Source organism: Panthera tigris, chromosome B1, assembly GCF_018350195.1.
Source record: "Panthera tigris isolate Pti1 chromosome B1, P.tigris_Pti1_mat1.1, whole genome shotgun sequence".
In the NCBI taxonomy this organism is placed as follows: domain Eukaryota; kingdom Metazoa; phylum Chordata; class Mammalia; order Carnivora; family Felidae; genus Panthera; species Panthera tigris.
In genome coordinates, this window is record NC_056663.1 from 35,711,295 (window position 1) to 35,735,743 (window position 24,449).

The following is a 24,449-nucleotide window of genomic DNA, read 5'->3' on the forward strand; positions in this document are numbered from 1 at the left end:
ATAGCCAGCCAGTGAGCATCTGCTTCCAAGTCCAATGCTTTGCTCCACCAAGCTCCCAAAAGGAAAGTGTGCAAAGCCAGCAGGCAGGGAAAGGGGAGACCCAACTGAGGACAAGAAGCCCAAAGTTGGCTGGCTTCACAGTTTCACTCCAGTTGGCCCTGTCCTCCTGTCCTGAGAGTAGGTTAAGGGAAGCTCTGAGGAGGAAAGGTCAGTCTGGGAGAGAAGTAAGAACTCGCCAAAACAACCCACACCCTGCTCTCATTGTGCCAGGCCACCAGGCCGTGTGAGCTGGGGGCGGGGGGGGGGGGGGGGGACAAAGATGAAGGAGCAGGACCTGGTCCCCACCCTCCACAGGGCTTTCAGTCTGCAGTGGAAAGGGCCCTAAAACTGTGTGGGAAATGCAGTGGGCAGGCCGCCAGGACATCGATGAAGGCTGGACTGGCTGATTCCAGACCTTCTTTCTATCCCGTCCCCTCCTCCCATCTCCAGCCACACCTTGACCATCTCAGCCCTGCTCCCTCCTTCCTCTGAGCACCTGTCACACCTCTTGACCAAGCCAATCATTTGGCACTTGGCTTATAACCCTCAGATGACTTTTTATTATATGTTTATGTCCACCTTCCCAAGGTCAGAATCTCCTCCAAGGCAGGAGCTACTCTTCCTCCTGCGACAGTGACATGAGGTACATATTTAGTGAAGAAAGAAGGTTATTTGGGAAGTGATCAATTTGGGCAATACCATGGTATGTGTATAACCACAGCTGCACAGTATAGGTCCAAGCCACAGCCCCGGGCCTCAGTGATGTCATCGGCTTGCTGTGACGTCATCGTCGCTGGCCACTGTGGCGCTCCTCTGCAGCCTGCAGGCACGATGACGTCACCGTCCGAACTCGCCCAGACAAGTGCTTGCTGGAGGAATTAGCGAAGCTGGCAGCTAGAAATGCCGGAGAGAGGCCGGGGCGGGGCGGGGGGGGGGGCGGCGGGAGGTAACTGAGAGGCAGAGGTCAGTGCGCTGCGCACACCACTCAGACCTGGCTCCTAGACCCCTTACGGACTGGCCCCGCCCCCTCAGTCACTGACGCGAGCCAGCCAATCCGGGCAGCCCGCGGTGACGCGTAGCCTATCAGCGGACAGGGCTCGCCGGGCGCTTCCGCGTTCGCGAGCGCGCCTGGTCCGAGTCGGCAGGGGGAGGGGGCGAGGGCGACTGACTGGGATCTCACCCGCGTCCCACCTCACCCGGCGCGACCCACCTGCGGGGGCCCGTCCGCTGCCTCCCAGGGGACCCGATGGCCTCGGAGGGTCTGGCCGGGGCGCTGGCGGCGGTGTTGGGGGGCCAGGGGCTGAGTGTGCACAGCTGTGACTCGGCACCGGCCGAGGAGCCGCCGGCGCAGGTGCGGCTGCGGAAGAACGTCTGCTACGTGGTGCTGGCCGTGTTCCTCAACGAGCAGGTGAGCGTCCGCCGGGCCCAGCGCCCGGCCCTCTGGAGCACGCAGCCAGCCCCGGTGGGGACAGAGGACCTACCGACAAGAGCCACCGCTTCTTAGTGCGTGGTGCTTCCCAGTTTTGCAAAGCACTGACACTCACACTTACATCTGAGTTTTATACGGCCCAGCCCCGAGACTGTACCTATATACAGAAGAGGGATCTGAGGCCCAGGAACCTGTTTATTTCCTCCCGCTAGGCCTCATTGTCTTGAGAGGAGGGCTGCCTTCTTTCCCCAGAATCTAGCATAGTGCCCGCTTCGGAGTGGGCTCAGATCTGTCCAGCGCTTCAGAGACCTCTGGGTCCCATGGACAGTAATGGCACAACCTGCACTTATACTCAGACTTTCTGCCCCACCGTGTGATGTTCTTTTGTGCTGATCCCTGTACAAGTTGCTGCAACAACAGCTAGAAGGGGCCAGGGCTGTAGGTAGGAGTTGATGGGGTGGGGCCTGGGAGTGTGTTTCAAAGCCTAGGCCCCAGTGTGAGGCCCCTCCATGAGGGGAGGGGGGATGTCTACAATGCATCTACAGACAGGAGTCAGTGCAGGATACATGGCAAGCCTCACTGTGGGGCCTAATCCCCAGCCCCTGAAACAGCTCCCAGGAATCTTAGCCCCTTTCTGAAATGGAAGTCTGAAAGCAAAGAGGGATACATTGCACAGCGAGACAGCTGCAGCCCCCAAGCACACAAGGACCAGTCAACAATTTGAGGTATCCACCAGTAAGGGAGTGTTGGGTGACTCTGTTTGAGCTAGGATCTAACCCCAGGGCAAGGGAAGGTTCCCAGCCCAGCTGTGGTGGGGGTGAGGATCCTCTCTCTCCCCTCAGGATGAGGTGCTACTGATCCAGGAGGCCAAGAAAGAGTGCCGTGGGTCCTGGTACCTACCCGCGGGGAGAATGGAGCCTGGGGAGACCATCGTTGAGGCACTGCAGCGGGAGGTGAAGGAGGAGGCTGGGCTGCACTGTGAGCCTCTGACGTTGCTGTCTGTGGAGGAGCGGGGCCCCTCCTGGATCCGCTTTGTGTTCCTCGCTCAAGCCACAGGTATGGCCCACCTGGTGGCAGTGTTTGGCAGGGGGCAGTTGACACCTTTCCCCCAACTTGTCCTCTGGTGAGATGAGCCCCTTATTCTGACTGGTACAAGCCTGGCATGTCCAGATTCCAGCCTGAAGATTTGACCCCCCAGCCCCCACAGCCCCATGACCCTGGGTCAGGGCTAGAATGCCTGGGTGGCCATTTACTCCGCCAGGCCCAGCATTTCTCTCAACAGAGACCCTTTCCTCCACCCCATCCTCGACATCCCTGCAGGTGGAATTCTCAAGACTCCCAAGGAGGCAGATGCAGAGTCCCTGCAGGCTGGCTGGTACCCTCGGACCTCCCTGCCCACTCCGCTGCGAGCCCAGGACATTCTGCACCTGGTGGAGTTAGCTGCCCAGTACCGCCAGCAAGCCAGGCACCCTCTTATTCTGCCCCAGGAGCTTCCCTGCAGTCTGGTCTGCCAGCGGCTTGTGGCCACCTTTACCAGCGTCCAGACAGTGTGGGTGCTGGTGGGCACAGTGGGGATGCCTCACTTGCCCATCACTGCCTGTGGCTTCACTCCCATGGAGCAGAGGGGTGGCATCAAGATGGCCATCCTGCGGCTGCTACAGGAGTGTCTGACCCTTCACCACTTGGCAGTAGAGACCAAGGGGTTGCTTGGACTGCAGCACCTGGGCAAAGACCATGCAGATGGCATCTGCTTGAACGTGCTGGTGACTGTGGCTTTTCGGAACCCAGGTATGCAGAGGGAGCCCCCAAAGGTTCGGGGTGAGAACTTTTTTTGGTGGAAGGTGATGGAGGAAGACCTACAAAGCCAACTCTTACAGAGGCTTCGGGAATCCTCTGTCATCCCAGTCAACAGATAGGAAGGTGCCATCTCTGTGCAAGGAGCTGGGTGACGGTGCTCCCCCCACCGTGGCTTTGCTTTCCTCTGGGGGAAGCAGGAGGTTGGCAGTCAGGGATCTGGTGGTGTTGGGAGCAGGCAGTTCTCCTGGTTGTCAGGGGAATTTCCTTCTCCATGGAGCTGGTCCCTACATCGCACCGAAAGGACAGTGCCTTTAACCCAACAAGGATTCCAGAGCTCAAGGACCTAATTGCCCCATGGGTACGATGAGGGCCCTCCTCCCTAGGGATGGATGTGAGAACCTTCTGAACCTGAGATGGCTACTCGTCATCATGAACCTACTTGTCATTTTCCATGCTTGCCTCAGGAAAGGCCTACATCTCATTCTCAGGCACTGAGAACATGGACTGGGTGCTGAGGGAGGTCATTCCAAGGGAGTGGGACCCTTGCTGAGTAAATACATGGTACTTACTTCGCTTTCCTGCCTAAATGTCTCTGTGGAGAGGGAGTGAACAGGAAGAGGGGAGCACATCAAAAAAGAAGCTCCTCCCCTTGTCCCACCACCGCCCCGCCCCCCAAGTCTTCCCAGACAGCAGGCCTGTGTCCCCCACTTGCAGGACTGGGGCAGGCCGACTTCCTGCCACCCACTCTAGCGTCTGTGGCCCAGTGGGGTTCTCTTTCTCTTGTCTGCCATGGTGCGAGGTGTCCACATCCCCTCCAAGGTTTAAGCTGTGAGAACACCAGAAACTCCAGGGGGACAAGGAGTTGTGAAAGCTGGCCCTGCCTCTCAGCAGAGTTTCATCTCTTTGGGCTTCCCTGTTCCCTCCCTGCATCACTCTGCCTACCTCTAGGCTCCTGCCTCTGCCATTCTACAACTCTGGACCAAGCCAGACCAAAACCTTTTATTCATTTCCCTTCAGTTCAGAAGAATCTTGATTTAAAAAAAAAAAAAAAATTTTTTTTTTTTTTTTTAAAGAACTTTACTAAAATTTAAGGAAAAAAACCACAGGAAGTGAACAAAGAAAATATATCGTGCTACTCAATGGACGTAATACAGATTTCTGGTTCTGAGCAAGGACACACTTGATGAGGCTTCCCTTCTGAGGTAACTCCATTCTGACACTGAAGACCCAGGATAACCTCCAAGGCCCCCTTCCCATCCCCTCCCCCTGCCATCTTATCTTTCTAGCGTTCGGCTGTGGTAGGAATCCTTTTGTCCCCTCTGAGGACAAACATCTCCCACATGATGGAACCAAACCCTTTCACTCTGGTTCACTTCTCTCAGGGTCTGAGGGACCCACCAGTCTATATCCATGTCGAAGGGCAAACTTTGCTCCCACTTTATTTAGCCTATAGTAGTTTTCAACCCTGGGTGCCCATTAGAATCACCTGGAGAGCTTTAGTAACAATGCTGGGCCGCCCCCCAGAGACACGGCTTTCACTGGTATTGTAAAAAGCAAACCAAGTGATTCTGACATGCACTGAGGTGAGAGCCACTCAGCAGCCCTCTCCAAGTTTCCAACTTGCTCTCTCCCGGAGTTCTCTCAGCTACCCCTCCTGAGTGCACCCCCACACGCATACATTTAGGGACCAGGTTTTTAAAATATGAAGTCCACTAAAGCATTCATACAACTCCCAACATACAAACCTCAAAATGAGACTTGCATACAGATGCTTCAGACGGCCCATTCTTTCCCGGAGTCTCCGAGGCTAGCTGGCTCTCGGCTGTAGGTAAGCTGGGCAGAAATAGTGTGGCTTGGCCAAGAGAGAGCCTGGTTCCTGGCAGGCGCAGAGGAACATCAGATTTGCGCTGCCAGAGCCTGTCTCTATTTACCACCCGCCCCCCAGCACACTGCCCCCCTCCGCTCTAGTGCTGGAAAAGGAATTTGTCATTCTCAGGGAGGAAGATGGGCCCGAATGAGCAGCGGAGGCCTGCGCAGGAGGACACGAACGGTGGAGATCGGGGCAGCTGTGCCCACGCAACCAAACCATTGATTGCTGTGTTGTCTGGGGGGACGCAGTGCGAATGCTGAGGGGGATGGAGGAGGGGAGGATCTGTGACTCCCGGATGCTCAAATGTTTTCTGACTTGAAGAGGTCAGACCCAACTTGCCCCATGAGCTCTGCTCCCCTGTCCCACGCCAACACCCACGTGCGCACACACGCATGCACGCACATGCACGGTGTCCTTCAGAGCGGCAGTTAAGTCCTCCCCAGCTTGGAGGAATGCAGGAGAGGGAGAGGTCACTGAGTTCCTCCTCTTTCATGTCACCTCCTGGCAACCTGCGGCCGGCTTCTAGAAGCGGCATAGGCAGGAAAAGGAAGCGAAAGGGGCTCTGGCCTGCTCCTCCTTGCCCAGGAGCGAAGCCAGCAACTGCAGTCCTGCTGTGAGGTAATGCCTGGCGCCGCCTGTGTGTTCCTGCAGGTTGAGACAGATTCGGGCCGGGTGGGGTGGCAGCCCCAGCTGTGAAGGGCATGCAGGGAGAACAACACTACAACTGGCTGCCTGTGCCCCAGCACCTCCCCGCTAGGCCTTGGGGGCTTGGGGTCAGGTGGGCATCCTGGCCTCATCTCTCCCCTTGGCTCTCTTGCTCCCCTGGAAGAGTATTCCGTCAAGAACTCTGTGGGCTGGGTGAGATGTGGAGGGCCAGGCCTGGCCTCCCCGGGTCTCTGATCCCCTCTGCCCAGGTGTTGAGGACCTGCCGAGACGGGTTCAGAGGCGCCAGAGAGAAACCAGCTGGAGCCAGAGCCTGGCACCCAGCCCCCCACTTCCCAAGCCCTCTCCTGCCCTGGCTGCAGTTGCACCAAGTCTCTCATTAGCAGCTGCCCCCGCCTGGGCGCGGAGCATGCTTTGGGCGTTTGCCATGAGGTGGTTGGGAATTTTGCAACAGCCTCCAAAAGGGCCGGGAAGGGAGAATGGGCTTCTCTGCCATCCACTGCCCCTTCACCACAGGTTAAGTCAAGAAGGCAGGAGAAAAAATGTCAAGTCTCAGCAGCATCTGTGGTACCTAGCAAGACAGAGACAGGGCTCCCACGCCCCCATCTCTCTGGCCTACAGTTCTGACCAGCCTGAGAGCCATCACTCACTCCCTCTGTGCCCCTGGAATTGAGCCACAGGTTTTGGCCCTGGCCACAAATCGTCCGTAGAGACAGGTGATAGGTACGGAACACATGAGGGTTTGGGTCTGGGTGCTCAGCTGGCAATTACCCAGCTCTCCTGAGAAAGCCCCGAGGACACCATGCTGTCTGGGAGGCCATCTCTTTTGCTCCTTGGCTTCTGGTACCTTGGAGACCCACTCCCTGAACCCAGTCTGGTGTGACCGACAGGCCACGGTCTTCTTGAGTTAACCTGGGAGTGGAAGCCCAGGCCTCCTCAGAGGCAGAGGCACCTGGGATGTAGAGGTGGAACCAAGCTCCCACCCTGGGAGGCGGGAGGTGGCAGCCATGCCAGGTGCGAGGCAGCTCTTGGGCAGAGGTGAGGACAGGAGTCCCCCATCTGGTCCTGCTCTTGGCTCAGACGTGCCCTTCCTGGGGTGGGGACAGGTGCAGGTGAGGACTGTGCGGGGGGAACTTGACAAAAGCGATGGCAGCCAGCTCCTTGCAGAATTCCTCAAGAACCACCACGCCCTGGAGGAGAGTCTGGTGGTCCAGCCTGAGGGAGACAGCATGGAAGTCATAGCTGGGAGGCAGCAGGAGTGTACCCAGGATGACAACCCAGTGTCCATGAGGTACATCCCAACGGCGGACACCTCTGAGGGAAGATGGAGTTCGGCAACGGGCCCTCTTTGCCCCCTGGCCTGTGCTCCTCCCACTTCCCTTGAGCACTCTGCCCTCCCACCCCAGGGTCCATCCTTGGGCACCACTTCCCTCGGTTACTTACTGCTCCCCGGGGACCTGACCCATCAGCTGCTTGCGTACCAGGAGCAGTTTGCCTGGGAACTGAGGTACTCTCTGAATTCTCTGCATCAAGTCCCCGATCACCTACAGCAGGAATGAGACAGGACTGAGGGGGGCAGTGGTGACACTCATGCAGGGTCCCCTGGCTCTGCACTACCGTGGCGGGGGAGGGGCTGTGTGCCTGTGCCTTCCCCTGGCGCTGGCCAGGGTTCCCACTCCTGTAGCCCCCCACCCCCTGTCCCATTGCCCTCCCTTCCTGCACCACCAGCGACACACGCCCTTCGGCTCCGGCATCCTTACCCTGACAAGCACAGAGAACAGACTCCTGCACCCAGGGGCCAGGTTGATGTAGGGATCCAGGAGATACTCATGGATAAGGGGGTGGGGAAGAGGGCAAGCCGGGACAGGACTGAGGTCACTTGCAGGTTCAGGCTGTATGGCTGTAGGGAACACAGTGGACAAGCTGAGGGTTGGCAGGGGGCGGTGAGCATTTTTGCACTCCCCCAGCCAGGCGCCTGGCCAGTGTGAACGTGTGCGGGGGTGGGAGTCTCACGTGATGTGTGTGTGTCATGGATTCCCTGGGGCTGAGGGCCAGAACATGTTAGGGCGTGTGGAGCAGAGGCAAGATGGGGCTTCCCGCCTGGAGAACGGAGAGGGGTGGGGTTGGGGGAAGGAGAGTATGGAGCTGAAGAACCAAAGAGGGCTCGACCCCCAGGGTCAGGCCACTCTCCTGAAGGACTCCAGAGGCAAACTGCCTCGAGTTTTCCTGTGGGCCCTCACCTTGTAACCTTGTAGCCAGGGCCCAGTCCTGTTGACTACCTGTTCCAAAATCCGGGACATGCGGTCAAACAGCATTCGGAGGAAGTGACCCTCAAAGAAAGGCCGTTCAGGCTCATGGGGGTCCAGGGGTGTGGGACCGAGGGGCCAGCCCCAAGGGGCGACTCGGGAGCTGCACTCCTGGAACTGAAACAGAAGTGAGAGTTGAGGAGGTGAGCCCAGTGGTCAGGAGGCACCCACAGGCAGAGGAAGCCATGTGGGAAGGATACACTCGAGGTTCTTGGCCGGAGCAGGGAAGAGAGAGAGATCACAGAGGGAGAAGGTGGAATTGATCAATACCACGGCTTTGAGGGATGAGAAGTGGATGTTGGCAGAAGCTTCAACACTTACCAGTCCATAAGCATCGTGAACGTATGTGTCATATCCAGTCTCCTCTAGGAAAGCTGAGGTCTTGGCTTCCTCGGGAACCAGGCAGAGGAAACTGAGAGACAGGACCCTAGGTGTGGAGGAGCTCCGGCTGGGCTGCTCTGTCTTTCCCTTCCCCCTCTCCAGCCCTGAGGGAACACTCCCTCCTGGGCTGCCCCTCATCGGGGCTATGGCCAAAGATAGAACAAACAAACCTCAAGTGACTTGGATTTCCTGACCAGCTCCCTACCTGTTGACGATCTCGGTCACTGCTGTTTTGCCATCTGAGTTGGTGGCAGGAGCTGGGGGAGGCTTTGCAGAGGGCTGAAAGCTGGAGTTGAGGAAGCCGTCCGTGAAGTAGGGGTCTTCCTCCAGATCTCTGTGGCCAGGGCAGATGAGTGGTACCAAGGAATAAATGAGTAAGTGTGGGGGTACTGAGGGCCGTAGTGGGTCCTGGGCAGCCTGAGGCTTCCCAGAGGAACAAGGTTTCACTTACAGGGTGTCCTCGTAGCTCTCGGGCTCAGGTGAGCCTCGGGCCACATAATGGCGGCCCTCGAGGTTGCAGAGGACCAGGCTGCGGAGGACCTGCTCGTGTGGCTTCTGGAGCAGCTCCTCAAACAGCCGCAGCGTGGTGATGCTGATCTGGGTAAGAAAGGGTCAGCAGGCGTACCTAGGAATTGCTCACTTGGATAAGAAAGATCAGACAGCAGGGTTTGGGGGGAGTGGGTGGCTGCTGGTCTAGGAGCCAGAAGTCTGCCGTCCTGGTTCTGTTACTAAGTTGATGTGTGCTATCGGGTAAGCCAACTGGCTTTTCTGTGTCTCAGTTTCCATGTTTGCAAAACGGAATATCGGCCTCACCTAGCTCAGAGTAGATGTAAGCCTCAAACAAGCCAAATGAATATGAAATAGGTCTGGAAAATATAAAGTCACATGGCAAGTATGCGATCACAGAAAACTATGTGACAAAAGCAGTCTGGCCGCCATGACCATGTCACTGTTGGGGGCACAGGTAGGAGTTTCAATGCCTCAAGGTAAGCTAACGACAGTGGGAAGAAGCATGCAGGAAATCCCTTGGGCAGGGGTTGATGGGAGGCAGTAGGATACGCCCCCTCCTGCCCCACCTCACCTCATCAGAGAGGTGATCGCAGTGCCCGATGAGGTGAGCGCACAGAGAGCGGGGGCCATCTTCGGGGGCTGCGAGCTGCGGGTCTGCACCCAGGAGGAAAGCCACAGCCTCTCGCAGCAGCGCAGGGGAGCGGAGCTGGCGCAGCATGGCCGTGAGCAAGGCGGTGGAGGTCAGCACACTCTGCTCAGAACTACAGGGAGACAGGGGCACCTGGTGGCTTAGTCAGTTAGCGTCTGGACAACTGGACAACTGTCAGTGCAGAGCCTGCTTGGGATTCTCTCTCCCTCTCTCTCTCTGTCCCTCTCCTGCTCACTCGTACTCCCTCTCTTTCAAAAGAAATAAATAAATAAACTTGAAAAAAAAAACAAAAAACTACAGGGAAAGAGCACTGAGCCAGGCCTGGGGGCTGAAAGCCAGGCAGGGGACGTAAGACCAAAGAGGCAGCTAGGAGTGAATGAATGTGGTGCTGACAGAACCCCTTCCTGGTTTCCTTCCATCTTGGCTTATATTTCTCGCTCCCTAGCCCTCCTGAGGTCCTAGAGTCCAGGAGCGGGAGGACTTTGTCAGCCCATGTGTGTCAGGGGGCCAAACCTGGCAAACATTAACCATGGAGCCCACAGACCCATGTGACTCTGGCCAAGGAGGTCCCTGGCCTTAGGGACAGGAAAAGGTTTGGTGGGGAGGGGCAGCTGGATCCAGACCATGGCCATGCCCAAGGGGACTGGACATAAACTTACACATGCAGGAGGTGGGGCTGCAGAATCTCCATGAATAATTTCTCAGCTACAGCCTTTGCCAAGGCGTCTGCAACCACCTAGGTGCCAAAGAGCATGTATTAAACACATTTTACCCCATGAGTGCTTTCCACTGAGAAACAACTGTGTCCTTGCAGTGTCTAACATAACAGGCAGACCTAGGGCCCTAGTTCCTGAGAGACCTACTTGTTCCTCAAGGTGGATGCAGTGAAGAGAGTGGGGTGAACCGCGGGGCACCCCCACAGAGAGCCCTGTTGATGTCCGCCCCTGCTCACCACGTGTGCCTCTGTGATGAGGTGGTCGCAGTAATCAAACCAGCCCAAAAAGGCAGCCAAGGCCTCCTTGCCAGGGAAGGAAGCCTCATCAGACGGGGCACTGGGCAACCTGAAGGGGGAAGCAAGAAAGGAGCTGGGAGGCCTGCCTCAGGTACCTTCTGGAATCTGGGCCCCTTCTCCCTGCAACCACTGTTGCTGGGAGAGCAGGTACAGAAGCAAAAGTAGTGTTTTCCTCAAGGGAAAGCTGGGATGGGCTGGGATGGGCTATACCCTCAGGAAGAGGGTGGCCAGCAGGGGTCCCCATCCCTCCTGGGAAATCAGAGGAGTGGCTACCAGAGGACAGGGAGGGCTGCTAGCCACTGAAGATGTAGCCCTGCTTTCCCTGGCCAAGTGCCTACCTCCAGCTGATGCCCTCTAAAGCGGCAATGTCTGCGGGGTCCAGGAAGGTGGGCATGGACTGGTACAGCTGGCAGAGGTGCTCGACGATGGCAGGGCAGCAAGGGCTGCTGTGTACCAGGTAGGTGGCAGCTGCCTGTGAAGCCACACTTACCAGGAGCAGCAGGTTCTCCTGGGCCTTCAGAGCCACCCGACCTTTCTAGGGGTAGGGGTACAACTTCAGGGACATACATCTGAGCCCCCAGATCCCCTCCCAGCAGTTCACCCTCCCCACCCCTCTCCACTCTGTGTGCAGCTAGCACCTTGCTCTTGCACAACCCGATCAGAGAGGTGATCAGGTTGCTTTCCCCAATTCCTCCATCTGGCTCCTCTGTCTCAGCAGGCAGCTGGGCGGTCAAGGCCTGGGCCTTACAGGGACTCATGTCAGGAGACTTGCTGTGGGGGTGGTCCTTGTCTTGGATGCTGGCTGCCTCTCTAGGCAGGGTGATGGGTTCTTTGGATGACTTCTTCCTACTGACAATCTTTTTACCCTGCAAAGAAGGTTGCATGAGGCCAGCTCATGGTACAGACCATTCCCCATGATGCCCCCTTGGGAATACAGGCTGCACACTGGCTGGCAGGGCCTTGCGTGGAGCTAGAGAGGAAGCCGCCTAGGTGCCTGAGTACCTGCTCCATCCTCTACTTCCTCAGAAGGGCCACAGGGGTCTGCCCTGGGGTCTGGGCCCTCCCGCTTCTGTTCCCCACAGAGGTGCTCACTTCCAGGATGTAGGTGAGCAGGGCTGGATCCTGTTGGATCTTGGAGCAGAGAACGGTTGTGAACTGCACCTCCTCCTTTTCTGTTTGGGATCCAGGAACTGTCCCACCAAGTCGGAGAAGCTTCTAGAAGGGAGGCAAGATAGAAACAGAAGGGAATGGGGTAGCAGGGAAGAGAAGGGCTTGACCCTCAGACACCCCTTAGTTTCTTGGTCCCTCACCTGCACAGGCCTGTGGACGTTGAGGTAATGCAGGAGGGGGTGCTGCACCTGGGCCAGAACCTTGCTGAAGAACTGGAACACCTGCTGTCGCATGCCTGGGGGGTACTGGGGGTCAAGGAACAGAGTGCCCATCAGAAGATGAAGCCATGACCATCACCTGGAGTGCTCCTCCCCCATGGGCCATAGCACAATCCTCCCTTCTGTCACTGCTCAGAGGGTGCCTTTTCTGCAAGCCTCCTTCCTTCACTTCCTGGAGATACTACAGGTTTGCTTCCAGAGCACTACAATCAAGTGAGTATTGCAATAGGTGAATATCGCGATAAAGCAAGTCAAATTAATTTTTTGGTTTCCTGGTGAACATAAAAGCTGTGTCTACACTATACTATAGTTTATTAAGTGTGAAATTGCATTATATCTAAAAAGCAATGTACATGATCTTAACTTAAAAATACTTTATTGCTAAAAAATGCTAACCATCATCCACACTTCCAGCGAGTCATAATCTTTTTGCCGGTGGAGGGTCTTGTCCCCAAGTCGGTGGCTGCCGACTGATCAGGGCGGTGGTTGCTGAAGGTCGGGGTGGCTGCGGCAATTCCTGAAAATAATACAATGAAATTTGCCGTGTTGATCGAGTCTTCCGATTTCCCTGCGGCCCGCGATGCTGTTTCATAGCACTTTACTCACAACAAAACTTCTTTCAAAATTGGAGTCAAGCCTCTCAAACCCTGCCGCTGCTCTATCGACTGAGTTTATGTCCTGTCCCGACCCCTCTGTTGTCATTTCAAGCATCTTCACAGCATCTCCACCAGGAGCAGCTCCCACCTCAAGAAACCATAGTCTTTGCTCATCCAGAAGGAGCAACTCCTCACCCGTTCAAGTCTGCTCACGAGACGGCGGCAATTCAGTGCCATGTCCAGGCTCCTCTTCCAGTCCCGGTTCTCTCGCTGTTCCCCCTGACGCACACCCACAGACACCTCCGCCACCACAGTCCGGAAGCCCTCACGGTCCTCCACGGGGGCTGCGATCAAATTCTTCCAAACTTCTGTTCACGTTGCTATTTTGACCTCTTCCCGTGAGTCACGAATGATCTTAATGGCACCTAGAATGGTGACTCCTTTCCAGAAGGTTTCAATTTACTTTGCCCAGATCCATCAGAGGAATCCCTGTCTGCGGCAGCCATAGCCTTACAACATGCATTTCTTAAATAATAAGACTTGAAAGTTGAAATGACTCCTTGACCCACGGGCTGCAGAATGGATGCTGTGTGAGCAAGCACAGAAACCACATTCACCTCGTCGTCCATCTCCATCAGCGCTCATGGGTGACCCGTGCACTGTCAGCGAGCAGTGGACTTAAAACACTCAGTGAGCAGAAGTGTGGTCATTCAGGCTTTGTCGTTCCATGTACAGAGCACAGGCAGAGTGGATGGATTTAGCATCATCCTTATGGGCCCTCGGCCTTCCAGAATAGTAAATGAGCCCTGGCTTCCCTTGAAGTCACCAGCTGCCTGTCCTTTGAAGCTTTGAAGCCAGGCATTGACTTTGCCTCTGTAGCTGTGAAAGTCCTAGGTGGCATCTTCTTCCAACAGAGGCTGCTTCACTACGTTGTAAACCTGTTGTTCAGTGTCGCCGTCCTCATGAATTATCTGAGCCGGATCTTCTGGAGAACCCGCGGCAGCTTCCACATCAGCTCCTGCTGCTTCGCCTTGCACCTTGATGTCACGGAGACGGCTTCCGTCCTCAGACCTCGTCAACCAACCTCTGCCAGCCTCAGACTTTTCTCCTGCAGCTTCCTCACCTCTCTCAGCCTTCACGGAATTGAAGAGAGTCAGGGCGTGCTGGATTAGGCTTTGGTTTAACAGGACGTTGTGGCTGGTTTGATCTTCTATGCAGACCACCCACATTTTCTCAGTAACAGCAACAGGGCTGCTTCGCTTTCTTATCATTCGTGTGTTCACCAGAAAGCACTTTTAATTTCCTTCAAGAACTTTTCCTTCCCATTCACAACCTGGCTAACTGCTCGGTGTGAGAGGCCCAGCTTTTGGTCTATCTCAGCTTTCGACGTGCCTTCTTCACTAAGCTTAATCATTTCTAACTTTTGATTTAGAAACATGCAACTCTTATTTCGCTTGAATACATAGAGGCCATTATAGGGTTATTAATTGGCCGACTTTCAATATTGTTGTGTTTCAGGGAATAGGGAGGCCCAAGGGGAGGGAGAGAGATGGGGAGTGGCTGGTAGGTGGAGCAGTCTTACATGGGCACTGTCTGTGGTGCCCCCAATTATAATACCAACATCAAAGATCACTGATCCCAGATCGCCATAACAGATATAATAACGAAGTTTCAAATATTATAAGAATTACCAAAATGTGACACAGAGACACGAAATGAACAAATGCTGTTGGAAAAATGGTGCCAATAGACTTTCTCAACACAGCACTGCCATAATCCTTCAACTTGTAAAACATGCAGTATTTGTGAAGCACAGTCAAGTGCAGTGCAATAAAACGAAGTCTGCCTGTATGAAACTGGCCTCCCCTGCACTGCCAATTCCCCGTCCCGCTTTATTTTTCTGCATGACCTTGTCATTGTTGAATATACCGCATGCAGGCTCCTCTTATTATCCACCACTCTCTGACTAGAATTTTTGTCTGTTTTAATCACTGCTGTGTCCCCAGCACCTAGGACCCTGCCTTGCACATGGCTGGTTCTTAGTACATCTTCACTGAATGAATGCTGACAGTAATGGGAGCATTTCCTCAACCTAGGTGATGGGAGGACAGGTGGAAGAGCCTGGAACACAGGGGCTCCAGTTTGGGTGGAAGGTTCCAGGGGCACCCCAGGGTCCTGCCCACCTCAGCCTTGCCCAGCGTGCACAGGGTCTCCAGGATTTTGTGCTGCAGCAGGTATTCCAGACAGGGCCCTGCCTCGCCAGCTGCTGTCTGCTGCCTCTCCTCGTAGACCAGGATGTCCAACATCTGCCTCAGCCGCCAGGGAATATCTGTTTTCTTGGCGGGGGTGTTTTCATCTAATAGAGATTCAGGAAACAAAGGTCGGGGGGGAAGAGGGGCACTCTGTGTTGAGGGGGTCAAGCCCACAGTCCCCCTGGAAACACTGGGGGGGGCGCGGAGGGTAAACCTGGAGTAAGGCCAGGTTAACAGTTTGCTTCAAAGACCAAAGGAAATGGAAGTTAGCACTTGGTGCCTCTATATTTAACAAGACAAAAGATCTTTTAGGGGCACCTGGGTGGCTCAGTTGCTTAAGGGTCTGACTTTGGTTTTGGCTCAGGTCATGATCTCACAGTTCATAGGTTCAAGCCCCACGTCGGGCTCTGCGCTGACAGTGTGGAGCCTGCTTGGGATCCTCTCTCTGCCCCTCCCCTGCTCACTTGCTCATTCTTTCTCTCTCTTAAAATAAATAAAATAAACATTAAAAAAATTACAAAAAAGTGGCATCATTTTTCCTCCAAACTCTGGGACATACAGAAGGGTACACTACCCAGGCTGCAGGCCAGCTCTGGGCCAAAGTGACAAGCCATGGGCTTAGGGGTCTCTGTCACATAATGTAGAAGCTGTCTTCTAGCAGCTTCCTGAGAGGTAACCTCCTGTCCTCTTTACACTCACAGGAGACAGTACTCCATTTTTTACAAGGCAGAAAAAGTCCATGCACGACCACAGGTTTGGAGGCAAAGCTGCTTCACTGTGCGAAGGTCTTGGTGGAGAAGCTGGGGCTTTTGTAGTCAGAGTCTCAGATGGAGTGTTCTTGTAAAACTAGTTTTGGTGCTTTGGGACTGGCCTTGGAGCACCCCCTAGCTTTTCTCAAAAGCATTGGTTTTTGAGCAACTTGGCTCACCTCCCCCACATCTGCACCTCTGGTCTAGGTACTGCTCAGGAAATGAATGGATGGGGTCAGATGAAACCTCAGGTGGACCTGAGTCAGTTCTGGATCTTTTCCCACTGTCCTGATAGATTGGGGCTCTCTGTCAAGAGATGTTCAGTCTAAAAGGTACAGACTTCCAGTTAAAAAATAAGTAAGTCCTGGGAATGTTAAGTACAGCATGGTGACTAGAGTTAATGTACTGTATATTTGAAAACTGCTAAGAGTAGATCTTAAAAGTCCTCATCACAAGAAAAAAAAATTGGTAACTATATAGGGTGATGGATATTAACTAGACTTATTGTGATGATAATTTCACAACATATCCATACATTGAATCAGTATGTTGTATATCTGAGTTATATGATATGTTACATCAATTATATCTCAATAAAAAAGGGTCTTCAGTTTAATTTTTTTAATAGCTAATGACATTTCTGATTCCTTTTAAAAATATTTATTTATTTTGGGGGAGAGCGCAAGCAGGGGAGGGGCAGAGACGGGGACAGAGGATCTGATGCTGGCTCTGTGCTGACAGGCTGATAGCAGCAAGCCCGATGTGGGGCTTGAACCCACAAACTGCAAGATCACAACCTGAGCTGAAGTCAGATGTGCAAATGACTGAGCCACACAGATGCCCCTCTGATTCTTTTTTTTCTAATGTTTATTTATTTTGAGAGAGAGAGCAGGGGAGGGGCAGAGAGAAAGAGAGGGAGAGAGAGCAAGAGAGAGAGCGAGAGTGGGGGGGGGGGAGGGAGGAAGAGAGAATCCCAAGCAGGCTCTGCGAGGTCAGCACAGAGCCGAATGTGGGGCTCAATCTCAGGAACCATGAGATCATGACATGATCCGAAATCACGAGTCAGACACTCAACCGACTAAACCACCCAGGTGCCCCAAAAGATCTTCAGTTTAAAGCAGTTGTTCTCAACTGGGGGCGATTTTGCCCCCAGGAACATTTGGCAATTTTTGGAGACATTTATGGTTATCACAATGGGTAGAAGGTGCTACTGGTGTCCAGTGGGTAGAGGCCAGAGCTGCTGCTAAACACGCACCCCCAAAAGCTCCCCCCCACAACAAAGAATGATTAAGTCCAATGTCAACAGTGCCAAGATTCAGAAACGTGATTTAAAAGGACCTTTAGGGGTCCCTCAGAGTGTCCAAAGACTGCTTTTTAATTTCTTGGGCTGGCTCAGGCTGGAAATAAAGTCTTTAGGAAAGATGTAGACTGGAATCAAACCCTAGTCTGAACCAGGAGGTAGAAAGCCAGGGATGCAGGACAGGGTTACCTGGCCACCAGTGTGTATCTGCCAATACCAACATATTGACTACAGAGCAGCCAATCAGATTCTGCCCCTCAGAAAGCCATCCTGATGGGCCCAGATTACCTGAGGCTCTGGCTCTCAGCTAGGGGAGAAGGACACAGGCACGTTACATGCCTGGACTTCAGTTCTCCTCCTACCCTAGATTTCTATAAGGGAAATGCCCTCTAAGTCAGCTCAGGGAAAAGAGGAACAGGTACTTGGGGACTACAGGCCTGGACGTCTGCAGAGCTGGAAGCTAGGGGCAAGTGGGGCTCAACCTCTGCCTTGAAGTATCAGGCCAGTGAGACGCCCAACTTCCTAGTCCCTACTCCCACTTCACTCGGCTCCTCTCCCAAAAGGTCAGGGTGGGGCCAGCCCCCAGTCTGAACTCCTCGGCAGCAGTTGTCACCTTATCCAGGACACCTGCATCTCTGCCTTGCGTGGTGACCCTGCCTACACCTTCCTCCCCACTCCCTGTAGGAGTCCCCCATCCAACAGGAAGCAGGCCCCACCTGTGCTTTCAATGTAGTAGTGCGTGATGCCCTTCCAGTGCTCCACGAAGGCCTCCAGCAGGTCAATGCTGGGCTCCCGCTGTGGAGAGAGCAGAGACACAACCTAAGTAGCCACCACAGTGATCACGGGCTCCGCTGCCACCATCACCCATCAGAACAGATGTTCTACCATTTACCAAGTGTTGGGTCAGTGCTAGGCCCTGGAGGAAGCACAGTGATCCAGGTTCTCAAAGGGAACAATAACACATTTTCCCCAGGACAATCTCTTGGCACCTCTCCTGGACCCCCTCTGTCCTGGAAATGCTGTACTCCTGCTACATGTCATGATTCCACAGTCCCTGTCCTGGAAGAACTAAGAATGTTGGTGGGGGAAACAGACACAGAAACAGATCCTCTCAAGACAGTTACACTACAATAGAAAGACATAGAGGAAAACAGTGAAGCGTCCCCAAAATAACAAAATAAAAATGATACACTTGGAAAACATGGCAGAGACAAAGCTTTTAGGTCCCTCTCAATTTGAGAGTCTGCAAAAATCTGTGTTCAAGGCCACTGAAAGGCTTCATTCAACCAGATGGGTAATGTTAGCATAATATTAATAAAGTGCCTTACTTACAACATGCTTGCATCTTTTATCCAAGGCTGAGAACCGCTGGAGGAGTTAGGGGTGCACAGCCTGAAGCCCCAGGGAATTCTATTCCCATTGTGAGCAAGCCCCAAACCTCTCCCTTTTCCAGAAGTGATCTCTCCATCTCTACACTGAGAGTAGCTTTGAATTGATAACTACTTTCTCTGAAAACTCCAAAAAAGAGTATTTGTTCCCTTTTCTTGCGGAGTAAATGACTACAGGAGAAAAATGCACAAATAATCCCTTACCACAGATGCTCATTTCTACCTCTCCATCTCTGCTCAGGCCACTCCTTTACCCCGGAAGCCCTGCATCCCCCTAAGCTTGCCTAGATCCTAACAGTCACCAGTGAGGTCCGGCTAAGGGCCACCAGTTCCAGAAAGGCCTTGCCAGAGTTCTTGGACACATCTTTCTCTAACCTCACACTTTACTACATCATAGAACTGACAGTCTACTCCTTATTTATTCAGTATCTTTTGAGTGCCCACTGTGTATAAGACGCTATGCTAGACGCTACAAGCAATATAAGGATGTTGAAGAGGGGCGCCTGGGTGGCTCGGTCGGTTAAGCGTCCGACTTCAGCTCAGGTCATGATCTCAGGGTCCGGGAGTTCGAGCCCCGTGTCAGCCTCTGTGCTGACAGCTCAGAGCCTGGAGCCTGTTTCAGATTCTGCGTCTCCCTCTCTCTCTGCCCCTCCCCTGTTCATGCTCTGTCTCTCTCTGTCTCAAAAATAAATAAATGTTAAAAAAAAAAAAATTAAAAAAAAAAAAAAAAAAAAGGATGTTGAAGACCCAGTGCCAGGGAGAAGAGAATATAAAACCACCCTGAATAACTCAGCTACAGGAAGTTGCGTGAGGACACAGGAGAGATGGAACATGATCTCTGGGAAAAGAGCACTGGAACAGAGAAGGCTTTACTGAGGTTACCCTTGAACTAAAACTTGAAGAACAGGGCCCGAGTTCAACAGTTCGAGATGAAGGAAAGACATTTCCTGCAGAAGGAACTCTGCACAGAGTGTCTGGGACGAGGATGGGTTGATGAGTGTATGTGTCCCTGTACATCAAGCCACCAAGTCAGGATTGTTTTTTGCAGGCAGTGGGGGGCAGTCAACGACATCTTCTGAGCAGTGTTCCAGGCAGGGTCATCTGGCAGTTTTGTGTAGGAGATGAAGGCAGGAAGAATGGTTGGAAGGCCATTAAGATAGGAGAAAGAAGCAGTAACACTGAATCAGAGGCCCTGAAACGCTCCCAGACAACCTTGTCTTCTTTCAAAGTTAGCTGTGGGGGGCATGACTCTTACTGGAGTGGCACCTCCAGTAAGTCATTCCAAACACACTTTCCACATGAATTGACTGCATCTTACCACGTCCTGTGTGATACTATTATTGCTGGACTAGTGCTCACCTCTTCTACCAGACTGTGAGCTCCCTGAGGGCTCAGGTTCTGTGTTTTCTACCTCTGCCTGCTCCTAAAGGGCTCTGCACATAGTGACTACTCATTCATATGTACTAAATAGCTCAGCAAACTCCTTAACACCTCCTTTCCATAGTTTCTTGTCTCTTGGAAAGCCCCCTGCTCCTTGACCAGCACTATAATTATCTCACTTTTCTGTGATGGGCTCTCATCTAGTCTCAAAATTCATTGATAGTCTCCTAAAACCTTGAGCTGGACTTACATTAGAAAAGAACAATTGGGTAAGAGGAGAACCCAGAGAACACAGACTGTTAGCAAACTGTAACGGACTGTCACAAAACAGACTGTTGGAAGAAAGCAAGGGAACCTACTATTAGTTATCATAACTCCAAAGGAATTATACCACATGATGATCTTTACTATCTTGGTTAATGATAACAAAGATGTTTTTTTAAAAGAACCATAAGGATTGCTATTCTGTTTTGTCAGAAGAGGGCAGGAAGGAGCACTCTCCCTCCTTATAACAAGGAGTCAAGCAACTTGCTGGGGTCCTAACCTGGTGACCCAGCCAGGGGAAGGGCTATGCCCTGATCTGGGGGGTAGAGAGCAAAAGAGGGGCTCCTATCTCTCCTGACAGCTATACTGGGTCAGCCAAACTTCTCCAGAATTGTCTATATATTGTATACTCAGGAGCAGAAGATCACTTGCCTAAAAATATTTCCCTTGACCACCAGTACCCCCTCCAGCCACTGACGCAGAAATTCCCTCATTGGAAGCATTAGAAATTCACTTCTCAAAACTAAGGCTCTCTCTGGCCCACCTACCCACGCTGTCCATGGAACTTTCCCTGACAGGTATGAAGTAGTTTGTCACATCACTTTCTTTTTTTTTTATTTATTTTTTTTTAATTTTTTTTTATTTAAAAAAAATTTTTTTTTTCAACATTTATTTATTTTTGGGACAGAGAGAGACAGAGCATGAACGGGGGAGGGGCAGAGAGAGAGGGAGACACAGAATCGGAAACAGGCTCCAGGCTCTGAGCCATCAGCCCAGAGCCTGACGCGGGGCTCGAACTCACGGACTGCGAGATCGTGACCTGGCTGAAGTCGGACGCCCAACCGACTGCGCCACCCAGGCGCCCCGTCACATCACTTTCTAAGATGACAGCTGTCTTGATAGGAGACAAGGAGGAGCAGAAGAAGAGATCATTTTAGAACCCCTCCCAAGGGGGGCTTCCCTGGAAGCACCTGGACATTGGGAAGGGCAGGGCTGGGGACAGGAGGAGGAGAGGCAGGAGGAGAAGCTTTTCACTTTCTTCACAAATCTCATTAAGGCTGATCCTGTTCCCATGTACAATAAGCTCTATTTTGGGGGGTGCGTTGAGGAGAAAGGAGGTGAAACACAAGTCTGTTTCTCCAGAGCAACTCTGATACAATATACTAAACCGATCAATTAGAGGAGGACTTCTACTTTGAGACAAAAGAACTGTTAACTCTACAGACAGATTCTTGGCAGGGTTGCTTTAAACAGAAGGCCTCTGGCCTACCCTATCCACACTGCACTTTTATCTCACTGAATGAAGTGAACCCGCCTGTGACCAGCCTTCAACTCCCAACAGAAAATGGCAAAAACACAAACTCTTCCTCACATGGCTGCCCGAAGGCCCCACCAGGCAGGCCTCTCCTGACTCAAGGTCAACTTGGCTCTCGGCTGGTGTGGTGCGGCTAGTGTGGTGGGAGATAACATTCTGTATACAGCCCCTGGGCCCTGCTGTTTCCTGGGCCAGGCACCCACCCACCTCTGGGTTGTGTATACACGGTCAGGGCTTGGGCCATCTGGGCCGGAACTTCTCAAGTGGAGGCTGAGAGACACGCGCCTGACTAAGGTCCTGGGGTTGTCTGGAGGCTCAGAAGGAGGGCAAGGGACGTCTATTTTTCAAGCCCAGGTGACCAGGAAGGGAGGAGCGTGGGCCGAGGAGGAAGGCGAACAGCCTGGGGAGGGGACTTCGGGGAAGAAACTCTTGGGTGACAAGGGAGCCCTCTGGCACAGAAGAGTTGGGGAACTGGGAGCGAACTGGGAACGGGGAGCAGGAAAAAGAGACAGGAAGCCATTTGGGGAGAAGGGTTAGGGGCTGGGGCGATACGGAGACGGGCTGGAAGTCGGAGCGATCGGGAAAGAAGCCACGCGAAGCAGGAGTGCTGTGCGGGGGGCGGGGAGGGGGGCGCGACGGGGGAGAGAGGAGGCCAGGGAAAGGGCGCCGCGGCACGGGTGGGGGTCCACTCCCCGAGGCGGGCCCGCGTCCTCCGCCCGCCCGCCCGCCCGCCGGATCCTCCCCCGGTCCCGCGCCCGCCCTTCCGGCCTAGGCCCCGCGCGCCCCGGCCTCCCTCGCCTCACCGCCCCCACGGCCTCCTGCAGCAGCGCTCCGAGCCGGCTCAGCATGTTGGCGGCCCGGCCCGGCCCGGCTCGGCTCGGCTCCCGGGCGGCGGCGGGCGGCGGCGGCGGCAGCGGCGGCGGAGCTCACAGGCGGAGCGCGGCCCGGGAGGCGCGGCGAGGAGGCGGGGCCCTGCCTGGCCCGCCCCGCCTCGGCCCGCCGGGGCAACCGCTGCCCACCGCCCCAGCCCCGGCCCGGCCTGGCCCGGCCCGGCCCGGCGTGGTCGGGAAGGAGGCCGGGCGCCGACGTGTTTCGCCCGTGGAGAGCCAGGGGGGACGCTGAAGCCCGGCGTCGCAGCGGAGGGGCGCCTTCAAGTGCTGCCAGGGCTCCCTGGGGAGCCAGATGGCAGCGAGAAGGGCGAGTGGGACCGGGAGGTTTCTTCCTCCCGAGGAAGAGAGGCTTGAGAACGTCTGTGGATCCTGTAAGTCTCTAGATGCCCCTGCCCCCGCCCTCTGCCCAACACAGTAGCCACTGGCCGCATGAGGCTGTGGAGCCCTGAAACAAACGCGCTAGGCCTGATTGAGATGTGCCGAAGGTCAAGTACACCTCGGATTCTTAAGACTTAGTACACAAAGAAAATGTAAAATAGCTCACTGATGATGTTTGATGTTGATTACCTGTTGAAATCGTAATATATTAGATATATTGGGTTAAACGGACTAGATTATTAAAATTAATTTCACTTGTTGCTTGTTCCTTTAAGTGGATACACCACTGGTGCAGAGGTTCTGCAGAGGAAGCGACAACTGGCCCGGTTGCCCTTCTAGCAGCACCAAGGAAAGAAACAGAAGATGGGTCTCCCATGTTGAGGCGCCCCCTACCAGGGCAAGGTGAGCCCAAGAATTACACAGGCAGAACCCTCAACAAGAGCAGGGTTTCCTGGAACGTCTGGAGCAGCAACTCTTGACAGTTTAAAGCCCATTTTCCCTACCACCTCCACCTCCAACCCTCAGGAATGGAAAGATCTTTCTGAGAAGAGGGCTGATATCTGTTCAAAATGTATTTCTGCTGACCACTGACATCTGATGAGAGGGTGAGGGGTAGCCTCTATCACAAAGCTGTAGGACCTAGAGCTGGGGGGAGGGGGTCTTGGGGCTTCACCGCACTAGCCCTGCCTTTTGGGCTCCATTTACCAGTCAGGCTGAGGCCCAGGAGACAACGACCTGTCCAGAGATGGCTGTGTACCCTGGAGTGGAGCCTGGAGTCCAGGCTAAGTCACGAGGGATGGGGGGGGGGGGGGGGGGCAGGGTTCTGCCCAGCCCATCCAGAGCTGGCATTTGGATCTCAGTTCTCTGACAACTGCCTGGGAAAAAGAGACCTTTTAAAATAGTCCATCTGCAAATGGGCCCCTGTGAGGAGCCCTATGGGAAACGAGAGGAAGCTTTCAGGACAGAATGTGTAAGAACAAAGGGAAGAAACAAGCCTGTTGTGTACAGAGAGGCCACCTGGAGAGCTGGAGACCTGAGTCCAGTCCTGCACTGTGTTTTTCTGGGCCAGCTTCCTCATAGGTAAGGGAAGCAGCTGAATGGATTAAATCAGCTTTCCCCAAGAAACTCTGGGATATAGTGAAAGTGCATCAGGAATTCATAACCTTTCATTTGGCTTCACTTTAAAAATTTTGTCTTAGAACTTCTAATAAATGTTAGCGGAAACATGTGTTATATGCCAAAAGTGTTGGAGCCCACTGATGTACAGTTGACCCTTGAATAACATGGGTTTGAACCGTACAGGTCTGCTTATACATGCATTTTTTTAGATACAGTGCAACACTCTGTCTGTAATTTCTCATCCTTAAGATTTTTTCTTTTTAAAAAAAAATTTAAAAGGTTTTTTATGTGTGTTTTTGTTTTTTGTTTTAATGTTTATTATTTTTGAGAGAGAGAGAGCACACGTGGGGGAGAGGAAGAGAGAGAGAGGGAGACACACTATCCAAAGCAGGCTCCAGGCTCTGAGCTGTCAGCACAGAACCCAATGTGGGGCTCCAACTCAGGAACCGTGAGATCATGACCTGAGCCGAAGTCGGACACTTAACTGACTGAGCCACCCAGGTGCCCTTATTTTTTTGGTGTGTGTGTGTGTTTGTAATCTCTGCACCCAATGTGGGGCTAAAACTCACAATCCCAAGATCAACAGTTGCATGCTCTTTTGACCAAGCCAGCCAAGTACTCCTCTCCCTTGTGATTTTCATAATATTTTCTTTTCTCTAGCTTACTTTACTCTGAGGATACAGTATATAGTGCATATAACATACAAAACGTGTGTTCATTAACTGTTTTATGTTAGTAAGCCTTCTGGTCAACAGGCTATTAGCAGTTAGATTT

General features: G+C 53.5%; 2 protein-coding genes and 1 long non-coding RNA gene across 3 annotated transcripts; 2 read left to right on the forward strand and 1 right to left on the reverse strand.

Moving 5' to 3' along the window:
• Positions 1-1,164: 1,164 nt before the first annotated feature.
• NUDT18 (nudix hydrolase 18) lies at positions 1,165-3,839 on the forward strand. The gene is made up of 3 exons (XM_007093953.3): positions 1,165-1,447; positions 2,311-2,524; positions 2,789-3,839. Exons 1-3 carry the CDS (start codon positions 1,286-1,288, stop codon positions 3,382-3,384), a joined length of 972 nt encoding a protein of 323 aa, XP_007094015.3. The 5' UTR covers positions 1,165-1,285; the 3' UTR covers positions 3,385-3,839.
• A 494-nt stretch (positions 3,840-4,333) lies between these two features.
• Positions 4,334-22,194, reverse strand: FHIP2B (FHF complex subunit HOOK interacting protein 2B). The gene is given in 18 exon segments (XM_042983294.1): positions 4,334-7,013; positions 7,242-7,342; positions 7,559-7,647; positions 7,650-7,698; positions 8,078-8,221; positions 8,426-8,516; positions 8,691-8,819; positions 8,937-9,082; positions 9,567-9,756; positions 10,304-10,380; positions 10,597-10,705; positions 10,995-11,191; positions 11,295-11,522; positions 11,749-11,871; positions 11,967-12,071; positions 14,824-14,996; positions 17,658-17,736; positions 22,092-22,194. Coding segments are annotated over 18 exon segments (2,214 nt in total). The 5' UTR covers positions 22,137-22,194; the 3' UTR covers positions 4,334-6,874.
• Positions 22,195-22,284: 90 nt separating this feature from the next.
• LOC102971444 lies at positions 22,285-23,957 on the forward strand. Its single transcript, XR_446498.2, has 2 exons — positions 22,285-22,549; positions 22,832-23,957. It is a non-coding gene; the product is annotated as an uncharacterized LOC102971444 (long non-coding RNA).
• Positions 23,958-24,449: the final 492 nt, after the last annotated feature.

Excerpts from the sequence above, each read along its gene's own strand:
- NUDT18 (XM_007093953.3), top strand. The coding sequence starts at position 1,286 with ATGGCCTCGGAGGGTCTGGCCGGGGCGCTGGCGGCGGTGTTGGGGGGC. Across the intron at positions 1,448-2,310 it reads CCGTGTTCCTCAACGAGCAG|GATGAGGTGCTACTGATCCA; the intron begins GTGAGCGTCCGC and ends CTCTCCCCTCAG. Across the intron at positions 2,525-2,788 it reads GTTCCTCGCTCAAGCCACAG|GTGGAATTCTCAAGACTCCC; the intron begins GTATGGCCCACC and ends ACATCCCTGCAG.